We start from the raw sequence: 12397 nt of genomic DNA, 5'->3' as shown, positions 1-12397 counted from the left end.
GCTGTATCTTGGCACTTCCCTTGTAATTTAGATGTGCTAAGTCTGAATTCAGTTTTACGTGTTACTTATGGTGGCTCTTGTGATATGTTATTTTGGATAAGAAAAGGCTTGTAAATTGAGCTTAAATGTTCAGTTTGAGTAAGAGGAGCTTAAATGTTAGGTTTGAGCGAAAGGAGCTTAAATGTTAAGTTTGAGTGAAAGGAGCTTAAATGTTAAGTTTGGGTGAAAGGAGCTTAAATGTTCAGTTTGAGTAAAAGAAGCTTAAATGTTAAGTTTGGGTAAAAGGAGCTTAAATGTTAAGTTTGAGTGAAAGGAGCTTAAATGTTAAGTTTGAGTGAACGGAGCTTAAATGTTAAGTTTGAGTAAAAGGAGCTTAAATGTTCAGTTTGAGTGAAAGGAGCTTAAATGTTCAGTTTGAGTAAAAGGAGCTTAAATGTTCAGTTTGAGTGAAAGGAGCTTAAATGTTAAATTTGAGTGAAAGGAGCTTAAATGTTAAGTTTGGGTAAAAGGAGCTTAAATGTTAAGTTTGGGTAAAAGGAGCTTAAATGTTAAGTTTGAGTGAAAGGAGCTTAAATGTTCAGTTTGAGTGAAAGGAGCTTAAATGTTAAGTTTGAGTGAAAGGAGCTTAAATGTTCAGTTTGAGTGAAAGGAGCTTAAATATTAAGTTTGGGTAAAAGGAGCTTAAATGTTAAGTTTGGGTAAAAGGAGCTTAAATGTTAAGTTTGGGTAAAAGGAGCTTAAATGTTAAGTTTGGGTAAAAGGAGCTTAAATGTTAAGTTTGAGTGAAAGGAGCTTAAATGTTAAGTTTGGGTAAAAGGAGCTTAAATGTTACGTTTGAGTGAAAGGAGCTTAAATGTTAAGTTTGAGTAAAAGGAGCTTAAATGTTAAATTTTGGTAAAAGGAGCTTAAATGCCCGTCAGGCTCCGGTCGCTCTGGAGACGCACCTGCTGCGGGGGTGGGGCTCTGCGACGGTCGCCGCGGCAGCCAGGAGGACTCCGCCCACGGCCTCCCTGGTGTTGCCGAGGGCCAGAGGGGCGTCGGCTCCCAGCTGCTTCAGGAGAAAGGGCTGGAGCTGTGGGGGTCGGAGTGAGAGGGGAGTGACCGCGTGTGAACTCCAACTCACCCGACTGCCACATTTTACAGACTGATTTTTCTGTGTGTGTTACTTTAAGAGCTGTGATGGACTGGCGACCTGTCCAGGGTGTATTCCTGCCTTTCGCCCAATGTATGCTGGGATAGGCTCCAGCCCCCCTGCGACCCTGTTCAGGATAAGCGGGTTCAGATAATGGATGGATGGATGTATGGATGGATGTATGAAACTGTCAGAGTAAGGAAAGAACAAGCACCTTTGGATCCAGATGGATGTTACTTTAAGAGCGATGTTCAGCTGACCGGTGCAGTGCCTGGGCCATCCTGTCAACTTACTCATGGTCATATCGGTTTTTTTCCTTTTTTTTAATTTCATTTGTTTCATCTGTCTGCGCAGTTATCCAGCTTTACTCAGCGCTCCTGCTTAAAGTCCCAGCCAAGACTCACAGCCAGAGTTCTTACATAATTTCACCACCAGATGGCGCTGTTCACTTCGAGTCGCGCAAGCTGCTCCGACGCTGTATGCATACCCTGGTGTTTTTTTGTTTCTTTTTTTTCTTTTTTATTTGTTATTTAGCTGATGCTTTTATCCAAAGCAATTTACAGTTGATGACATAAGCAAGGGACAATCCCCCCCTGGAGCAATGCAGGGTTAAGGGTCTTGCTCAACGGCCGAACAGCTGTGTAGATCTCATCTTGGCTACACCGGAGCTTGAACCACCAATCTTCCGGGTCCCAGTCATGTACCTTAACCACTTTTTGGTCGCCTTACAGAATACACTTGTGATCGCAGTTGAGCAGTATTCGTAGAGCAGGGTTCTCCCCAAAGGACCATAGGGGTTGCCAGGAGAACCTCAGCAAAGTAGAAAAATACTTTTATTACATTTTATATTTATATAATATTTTCCTTGCTGCATTACGAGAATATGTTTCAGGAAAAACAAATGAAAGAACTTCAACACAAGTTTTCAACAACCTTAACTGGTCAGAATTCTACCACTGTGCCACTGGACAAAGGGATCCGATAATACAGTATATCGTTGTTTTTCAAGATACAGACCCTCTTACACGTCCTTTCGTGTGCCTAGATGAGCCTAAAGAAACTCACTTTTGAGCCCCTTCTCGTGCGTTGTAGTGGCTGAATATGACCAGCAGAGAGCAGCAGGGAGAACGGAATGTCTTTCTGAGGGAGAGCGAGTGCGTCATGAGCCAATAAAAGCACCTCACAATATTGTTCGCCCACTGGGGGAGTTCTGGGGGTCAGGAACGGGCCAGTTCCCCATCAAAACAGCGCTGCACTGAGGGGGTCTTTCATTCCGAAACCCGGCCGGGGGTCACTGCACTGTCACCAACTCTGACAAAGCAAATACCTCCCCGTATCTTTGAAGTCCGCATTTTATTTTAGGAAAGTCCGCGTCGGTTTTCAGTGTGATTTTAAATTACGGCTAAGCTGTTTACACGTTCATTATCAATATCACATGTTTCAGGAATTCCGCAGCTCCAGAAACAACCTCTTCCGTTCCCATTAAAATTAAAACGCCACGGATAAATCGCACAGGCGTCCTCGGAAATCCAGCGAAACGGGCAAGAGAACCTGCGGAGATCGTGCTTCAAACGCAGGCGATGAAAGCAAAAACAAAACACCAGCTTTTCCTTTTGTTCTGATGATGGTCTCCAGGTATGTGTGGGAGAAAAAAAAATAGTCTAAAATAAAACATAAACGATCATATTGGATCCTTGAAATATTCTAAAAATGTCCTCCAGAATAACAGCTCGGCACCTGCCGAATATATTTCTTTGCGCATTTCTACGTGACAATCTGCGCGAGCGCTTCTGTTACACAGATGAAATGCGTGGCATGTTTTCTCTGGTCTGCTTTCTGTTACGGAGAACTTTCACTGCAACACGACAGCGGGCCTACAAAATCATCTACAAAATCATTTACACTCCGCTAATAACAGTCTTATAACATATAAATGAATAAATTCACCTAAACTAGCGAAAGTGAAAGACTAATATCAAATTATAGGGAGTGTTTCGATGCAATTATTGCTGCTAAAGGTGGTGAAATCAGTTATTACATTTAAGGGGGCAATAACTTTGTCACAGGGGTGGTGAATGCTACGCAAACACACATACTGTAAAACCACAGGTTGCTAATAGCCAGACTCCGCTCAAGGTTAATGCTATGCTAACACACATACTGTAAAAGCCTATTGCCAATAGCCAGACTCCGCTGAATGTTAATGCTACGCTAACAGCCCTGGTTAATGCTATGTTAACACACATACTCTAAAAGCCTATTGGTAATAGCCAGACTCCGCTCAAGGTTAATGCTATGCTAACACACATACTGTAAAAGCCTATTGCTAATAGCCAGACTCCGCTGAATGTTAATGCTACGCTAACAGCCCTGGTTAATGCTATGTTAACACACATACTGTAAAAGCCTATTGCTAATAGCCAGACTCCACTGAATGTTAATTCTATGCTAACACACATACTGTAAAAGCCTATTGCTAATAGCCAGACTCCGCTGAATGTTAATGCTACGCTAACAGCCCTGGTTAATTCTATGCTAACACACATACTGTAAAAGCCTATTGCTAATAGCCAGACTCCGCTGAATGTTAATGCTACGCTAACAGCCCTGGTTAATTCTATGCTAACACACATACTGTAAAAGCCTATTGCGAATAGCCAGACTCTGCTGAATGCTAATGCTATGCTAACAGCCCTGGTGCGGGCGGCTACCTTGGAGACATAGCCATTGCTGGAGAGGTCCGTCCTGACCAGGCAGGTGGGGTGGAAGAAGGCTGTGAGGGGCGTCGCCGAGGTGACGAGGACGTACACCTTCACCATGGCAACGAATCCATGTCCAGCCACAGTGCCCAGGGGTGGGTGGGGTGGGGCCCTGCAGAGGGGAAACGCATCTCAGAAAAACTGATCTGGGGTCAGCTCCTCCTGGCCATATCCTAACCTTCCCCATTATGGACCAATGCGCAAGTCTAACCCCAGATCAGCAGTCCTCCTCTGATCCAGGTCATATAGCAGAGGCAGAAACCCTTTAGTGGGAGGGAAATGGTGAACAGGCTAAATCACCATTACGTCATGTAATGTCATGTCATGTTCTATGCTGCGTTATGCCTGTAGGCCCTGGACACACTGCACACTGAATCATATGCTGGCTCATAACCTTCAGAATAGTCACGCAAGCCCTCTCTCTACAGAGGGGTGTTCTCTCTCTCTCTGTCACTCTAAACTCCAGGAGAGGAGTGTAGTAACTTTTACTGAGTAAAGTTAGCCTCAGATCAGATTCACAAAGCCACACGTCCATGGACAATACCACAAACTGGATTAAGACTTAAAAGAACCACAAGGCGCACGCGCGCACACACTTGACCTCAGACGTGCGCTTTTCACGTCGTTATTCTCAGGGAAGACTGACCATTGCGATGTGCCCGGGCCATTGGTTGCTCTCAGCTGCGCACAAGCAGAAGGAATGATGGGAAATTCAAGTCCTGCAAAGCAACACAATATCCCTGAGTATGCTCTCCACTGAAGCACACATGCACACACACACACACACACAGACTCACACACACATAGACTCTCTCACACACACACACACACACACACACACAGACCCACACACACACACACACTCATACACACTCACACACTGCACACACACACAGACACACACTCACACACATACACACTCAGCAGCAACACTGGTGAAGACATTATAGGACACTAGGTATTGTAACAGAGCATATTATGAAGATTACAAACACACAACACTTCACAATAAAGGGAACCCATTTCAATTATTGCCGCTTTTTCTTTTTTAGTTTCCAAAAATCTAAATATTTCTCATTTTCAATATTTCCCGTTATTGTAAACCATCTTCAAAGTGTCCCGTAAAACAGTCCCAGTCCGCGCACTGTGGTGCGCAGAGTCACAGCTCTCATTTAAAACAAAACGTTTCCACAGCCCCGCGAACGTTTCCGTAGAGACGCCGACCCACACGAGACCGTGCCCCTTTTTCGCGAGGTGGTAACGGCGTTCCAGGGAATGGGGACATCCCAGCCGAGATTCTCCTGGCACTAATGCGCTAATGAAACCCCCCCGCGGTCGCAGGCGGACGTTACGGCTCAAATCCGACCGACAGAGGCGCTAACAGGCAGCAGTCTGCCATAGGGCGCTAACGCTAACCCCCCACCGCGGTCGCAGGCGGACATTACGGCTCAAATCCGACCGACAGAGGCCCTAACAGGCAGCAGTCTGCCACAGGGCGCTAACGCTAACCCCTCACCGCGGTCGCAGGCGGACATTACGGCTCAAATCCGACCGACAGAGGCGCTAACAGGCAGCAGTCTGCCACAGGGCGCTAACGCTAACGCCTCAGCGCCTCTCCGCACCTCGTGAGTGAGGCTGAGGGCTTCAGTGGGAGAACTGAGGTAGACTCTTCCACAGAATTACTGCTCAATGGGCTTCTCTGTGTCTGACTCAGATCCATTACATTACATTACATTACATTACATTACAGATCCTGTATGCTGCAACAACAACATGGCCACCTTTTCCTGCTTTTATACTGCAGACACAACACACCACACTAACGCTGCAGTTCTTTTACCCGTGTACTGTACTGTACTGTGTTTTTGGCAAACTGTACAGACTGGGCAATCTCTCTAAACCAGGCCTAAAAGTTAAACCTGTCCCCCTGTACTTCCCTGTTACCATGACAACGCCCACTCAGTTTAAGGAGCCCCACCCACCTGACAGCCTGCTGTCACTCTGAAACCGGCAGACTCCGCCCAGGGGTGAGAACGCCCGGGCCAGTCCAGGTATGAGGTTCACCTGGGGAGGGAAATGACCCCGTTAGAGCAGGGAGGGGGAGCGGCAGAGCCCAAGGACGAATAGCTCTGAGAACTACATTACCCAGGAGGCACGGGTGTCATCACGTTACTCACAAACGCTTCCGGGCTCCAACGAGGAAACAACAGAGAATTAATGACCAAGAGTAGTGCTTGAATGGGATTGGGCAATGTCTGTAGCGCCTAGCAACGGGGACGACTGCGGTCTGTGTTCAGAGCAGTGTCAGTACTGGTGTCTGTATTGAGAGTATTGTTCAGGTCAGTAGTGATGTATGTTCATGTTGTGATTTGTATCTAGCTCAGCCTGGTGTTGGTATGGAGCAGTGCCAGGTCAGTTGTTTTGTTGGTATTCAGAGCTCTGTTAATGTCAGTTCTGGTACTATTTATATTGAGAGCACTGTTGAGGTCAGTGCTGGTGTTTGTGTTGGGATACCAGCTTCAGAGGTGGGGGGGGGAGGTTTTCTCCCACACCAAAGTGAGGCCATATGTGGGTGAGTGTCTAAAAATATTTTTCTGAGGAATCTTGCAGATCTGATTTCATTTCCCTGTCAGAAAACAGCCTTTGTCCTGCAGTCAGCCACACTGGCTGTGTATGTGTGTGTGTGTGTGTGTGTGTGTGTGTGTGTATGTGAGTGTTTGTGTGTGTGTGTATGTGCGAGTGTGTGTGTGTGTGTGTGTGTGCGTGTGTGTGTGTGTGCGAGTGTGCGTGTGTGTGTGTGTGTCTGTGTGTACGTGTGTGTGTATGTGCGTGCGTGCATGTATGTGTGTGTGCTTGAGTGTGCGTGTGTGTGTGTGTGTGTGTGCGTGAGTGTGCGTGTGTGTATCTATGTGTGTGTATGTGTGTGCACGCGTGTGTGTGCGTGCGTGCGTGTGTGTGTGTGCGTGTGTGTGTGTGAGTGTGCGTGTGTGTGCATGCGTGTGTGTGTGTGCGTGTGTGTGTGTGAGTGTGCGTGTGTGTGCATGCGTGCGTGTGCGTGAGTGTGCGTGTGTGTGTGCGTGAGTGTGCGTGTGTGTGTGAGTGTGCATGTGTGTGTGCGTGAGTGTGCGTGTCTGTGTGTGTGCGTGTGTGTGTGTGCGTGAGTGTGCGTGTGTGTGTGTGTGTGTGTGTGTGTGTGCGAGTGTGCGCGTGTGCGTGTGTGTGTAATGGGTCCTTCTCTCACTCTAGGCCTGTCTTATCCTGACGCATCAGAGAGGCTCATCTCATCAGCCTGAGAGGAGCAGAGCAGGCCATGCGCCTGGGTTCATTGGTCAGGCAGAGGTCAGAGGTCAGAAGTCGCTGGAGAGCGATTGGCTGAAACTCACCCGCTGATGGGGCCGGAGGGGGAGAGACTCCACCCTGCTGCTGCAGCCCCTCCCTGGGCCGGGCAGGCACACCAGCACCTCCCACTCACCCCCGCCTGAGGAGAGGAGGGGGGGAGAGAGGGAGGGGGAGAGGAGGAGAGAGGGAGGGAGGAGGGGGGAGAGAGGGGGAGAGGGGGAGAGAGGGAGGGGGAGAGGAAGAGAGAGGGAGAGAGGGAGGGAGAGAGGGAAAGAGAGGGTGAGAGAGGAGGAGAGTGGAGGAGAGAAGGGGGAGAGAGGAGGAGAGAGGAGGGGGAGAGAGGGAGACAGGAGGAGAGTGGTGGAGAGAGAGAGAGGGATGGAGGAGAGTGGGAGAGGGGGAAGAGAGGAGGAGAGGGAGAGTGGAGAGGGGGAGAGTGGAGGAGAAAGTGGGAGAGAGGGTGAGGGGAGGAGAGAGCCTTTACTCTAACACTTACTGGTGAGAAACCAAAGCCAAAGCACAACCGAAAACCCACACACACAAAAAGAAAAAAAGCACAGTAAAATGATATAAATGAGTTCAGAGAGAGAAAGGGGAGAGAGTGAGAGTGCGAGGGAGATTGGTGAGGGGAGAGATGACAGACGTGTAACGCAGGAGACGCAGGGATCAGGCTGGTGTGAGGAGCACAGGGTTGTGTTCCAGGACGGGGTGCAGTGACAGGGAGATTAAAACAGGCCAGGAGGAACATATCGTACAGTGGCATGTGCAGGGAATGGGGCAGGGCTGCTTCTACATATCACACCCGAGGCATTCCTGAAAACACAGCAGCCCTTATTGAAAAACAGAGAAGTCTGAGACGCCATCTCTTCTACACAGCCTACAGATGGCTTTTAATGCCAAATTCCAGTTAAATTGGCTCCACGTCTGGCCGCGTAATCATCCCCCGTGTCTAGACTGAGTACACAATCCCTTATGTTTCCTCCCCACGACCCACTCCCCAGGTGGTCACTGCAGCCTCAGCTCCCATACCTGCTTATATAAAAGCTAAAAAAACAGAGCTAGCACTTAGCCCGTAACACATAGTCAGAGAACTAACAGTTAGCCCGTAATACATAGTCAGACCACAAACAGTTAGCCTGTAACACATAGTCAGACCACAAACAGTTAGCCCGTAACACATAGTCAGACCACAAACACTTAGCCTGTAATACATAGTCAGAGCACTAACAGTTAGCCTGTAACACAGTCAGAGCACTAACAGTTAGCCTGTAACACAGTCAGAGCACTAACAGTTAGCCTGTAACACAGTCAGAGCACTAACAGTTAGCCTGTAACACAGTCAGAGCACTAACAGTTAGCCTGTAACACAGTCAGAGCACTAACAGTTAGCCTGTAACACATAGTCAGAGCACTAACAGTTAGCCTGTAACTCATAGTCAGACCACAAACAGTTAGCCTGTAACTCATAGTCAGACCACAAACAGTTAGCCCGTAACACAGTCAGAGCACTAACAGTTAGCCCGTAACACTGCCTGAGAAGGATCCGTTTGTACTTTACTGCAACTGTCATCTCTAAAATAAGCCAAACGCAGCTTTTATCTTCCTGTGGAAATAAAGATAACTTTGGTTACATAAGCACCCCCCCCCCCCCCCCCCCGTCTCTGGGCCCACCACCGAGAACATCTGGCTCCGGCCCCTCGGAACCGCCCCAGGAAACGGCCTGGTGTTTTTGGACCGGGACCGAGACGTTGCGAGTCGCACTATGAATGGCAGGAAACCCGTTTTTTTTTAAACCCAGGGTCACGATGGAACCCCTCTCTCTGCACTGGAGCCTTTCTGCGAGATCTGGTCTTTAGCGCTGGGAACATAAACACCCCCTGCTCAGTAAGATAAACAGAAGGGCGGCCATTTCGGTGCCACTCAGCCCGGCGTGTGTAAATCACTCGGGAAGGAAACCACACAGCTTCTGCCAGAAGGACTGGCTCATTTCACACGTGTGGAGCTGGGACCACAGAAACACACCGGCTGAGGAGTACTAATGCCTGACAAGTCATGCATCATTTCTGTGACTGGAATGTGTGTGTGCTCACAGACGGAATGGGTTCACAGGCAGAATGGGTTTACAGACAGAATGGGTTCACAGACAGAAAGGGCTCACAGACAGTAATTTCACAGATAGAATCGGTTCACAGACAGAACTGGTTCACAGGCAGTCGGGAGAAGCAGAGTTCAGACAGCTCCACTGGAACTGCTACATATATCACATTGCATAAGAGGGGCTCAATTAGGGCCAGCTTAAAACCACAAGAAGGTATTTACTATAACTCAGAACTGCTGTGTGTTTTCTCAAACACTGGTTTGTGTGTGCGCGTGCGTGCGTGCGTGTGCGAGAGCGCGCGTTGTTTACAATCGTAAGCCGACACCTTGGGACCCTTGGTGGGCAAAATGGTGAAATTGTTCTTTTCTCAGTGGGTGTCTCTCAGAGTCGGACAAAAAGGCTTTTATTCGCGAGGAGGACCCCACAGCCTCGGTCTGGGCCAGGCCGTGTGTGATATTCTCCGGCCGCGTCCGCGTACGAATGTTTGACGACCGTGGGCGTTTCCTTTCGTAACAAAACGTCAGTTTAGACGTTTCCTCCAGCTAATTAATTCCAATTTGTTGCATTAAAAATATATTTTGAGCTGAAGACATTGGGAGCAGGCAGGCAAGAGAGAATGAATCTCAGACTAAACCTTACGGTGAGAGTGACCAGCAGTGTGTGCGTAGCGGTTAAGGTACGTGACCGGGACCCGCCAGGTCGGTGGTTTGATCCCCAGTGGAGCAGCGATAAGATCCGCACAGCCGTCGGGCCCTTGAGCAAGGCCCTTAACCCTGCATTGCTCCAGGGGAGGACTGTCTCCTGCTTCGTCTAATCAACTGTACGTCGCTCTGGATAAAAGCGTCTGCCGAATGCCATTAATGTAATGAGGCAGCACACTAAACCCTACGGTGAGAGCGACCAGCAGTGTGTGAGAATGAGACAGACCTGTTTAAGAGGGGCAGGTGATCTCTGGAGCTTGAGGGGTCATGACCCTGCACCCTGGGGGGGGTCACAGCTGTGGGGGTGAAGTCGACTCTTTTATTCCTCTTTGTTTGCCTCCGATTGGCTTAAGAGATGAGAGTGCGGCGGTCTGGGCCAATCAGAGCTGGCGGGAGTGCAGCGCGTAACGTAATGGGGCAGGAGGGATTGTATTTCGGCCCCGAGGTTTCCCCCTGCTTCTCGGAGAGGAGGACGGGGGCCTGGTGGGCTCGTTAGGCCCGGGTCTGTTCGTCTAATCGGCTCTCGGCTGCGAAGGAGGCGGGGGGCGGGGCAGCTGGGCTCGTGACTGACAGCTGTGAATCCTGAACTAAAATGCAGGTTACGCTGCATGAGCCTGAACCACAGGCACCCGCAATAAAATACACTCGAGCATGAACTACCTGGACAACACATTACATTATTGGCATTTTGGCAGACGCTCTTGTCCAGAGCGACGTGATTAGACTAAGCAGGAGACAATCCTCCTCTGGAGCAATGCAGGGTTAAGGGCCTTGCTCAAGGGTCCAACGGCTGTGCGGATCTTATTGTGGCTACATCAGGGATCGAACCACCAACCTTGCCTGTCCCAGTCATTTACCTTAACCGCTACACTGAAGCACTGCCAAACTAAACTAGACTACACTTAGGCATTGCTGAACTAAACTAGACTACCCTGAAGCATTGCCGAACTAAACTAGACTACCCTGAAGCATTGCCGAACTAAACTAGACTACCCTGAAGCATTGCCGAACTAAACTAGACTACCCTGAAGCATTGCTGAACTAAACTAGACAACCCTGAAGCATTGCTGAACTAAACTAGACAACCCTGAAACATTGCTGAACTAAACTAGGCTACCCTGAAGCATTGCTGAACTAAACTAGACTACCCTGAAGCATTGCCGAACTAAATTAAACTACACTGAAGCATTGCCTAACTAAACTAGACTACACTGAAGCATTGCCGAACTAAACTGAACTACACTGAAGCATTGCCGAAATAAAGTAGACTATACTGAGGCATTGCTGAACTAAACTAGACTACACTGAAGCAATGCCGAACTAAACTAAACTACACTGAAGCATTGCCGAAAGACTAGACTACCCCCTTCTAGACTACTAATTGTAAGTGTAATGCAGAGACGCGGCGTCCCTCTGTCTGTCCGTGCCTCACCTGGCGGGAGAGCGGCGCTGGCGTCGGTGCAGCGCGACGCTCTGACCTCGTAGCCGCGCTGCTGCAGCACGCGCAGGTAGAGCTGCACCTCCGTATCCGTGGAGACGCGCTGACCAATCAGCACCACCGCCCTCCTGCCACGCCCCGACTGGCTCAGCTGGACCTGGGGAGGTGGAAGGCAGGTTCAGCATTCGAGAGCGGCGGAATGTTGATGTAACGTTGTCTGAGCACGGCTGAACGTTGATATAACGTTGTCTGAGCGCGGCTGAATGTTGATGTAACGTTGTCTGAGCATGGCTGAATGTTGATATAACGTTGTCTGAGCACGGCTGAACGTTGATGTAACGTTGTCTGAGCACGGCTGAATGTTGATGTAACGTTGTCTGAGCACGGCTGAACGTTGATAAAAACGTTGTGTGGGCATTCACTTTTTTTGTTCATTATGAAAAAAATATTCAGATCCTTTGGTTTTCAATAAGAAAACATACCAAAATTAAATATCACATTAAATTAAATCAAATGTCAGCACTTCACAATATACGAGGGAACGCATAAATAACTGCCATTTTCAGACAGTTATTAAATTTGATTTATTTTTACGAATAAACTGACATGAAATGTACTGATGATATTTTAAAAGCGTAACCAGCTGTCGCACTGAGCCGGTGGAAGAGACAGCCCTTGACTCTGAGCAGGGCAGCATCTGGTGAGACACGGGGGCAGTTAGGAGGTGTGGGGTAGAAGAATGCCCCCCCCCCCCACACACACACTCCCCTCTGACCTCACACCCCTGTCTCCCCATTAGGGAGTGACAGTTAGTGCACACTCCATGGCTTAACCAGTCAGATATGCTCTCCACTCGACACCGGCGTTAACTTTATGCGTTTAGCCCCGAGTAGCTGCATTTTCGCTTTCAATTTATTGTAAACGCTTATA

At 48.6% G+C, this 12397-nt stretch overlaps 1 protein-coding gene across 2 annotated transcripts in view; it reads right to left on the bottom strand.

The window, feature by feature from the left end:
- LOC133119238 (protein Wnt-16-like) overlaps positions 1-12397 on the bottom strand; it is a 53778-nt gene that overhangs the window by 30358 nt on the left and 11023 nt on the right. For both annotated transcript variants that reach the window (XM_061229752.1, XM_061229753.1), the window contains exons 2-7: positions 11462-11624; positions 7275-7369; positions 5874-5955; positions 4538-4610; positions 3844-4003; positions 945-1072 (exon numbers count right to left, since the gene is read on the bottom strand). In XM_061229752.1, the coding sequence (XP_061085736.1) occupies positions 945-1072; positions 3844-4003; positions 4538-4610; positions 5874-5955; positions 7275-7369; positions 11462-11624 (701 nt within the window). The remainder of the gene's footprint in view (positions 1-944; positions 1073-3843; positions 4004-4537; positions 4611-5873; positions 5956-7274; positions 7370-11461; positions 11625-12397) is intronic.

This window comes from Conger conger, chromosome 19 (genome assembly GCF_963514075.1).
Source record: "Conger conger chromosome 19, fConCon1.1, whole genome shotgun sequence".
Lineage (NCBI taxonomy): Eukaryota > Metazoa > Chordata > Actinopteri > Anguilliformes > Congridae > Conger > Conger conger.
Note: the sequence above shows the minus strand (reverse complement) of the source record. Positions and strands in the feature narration are given on the sequence as shown.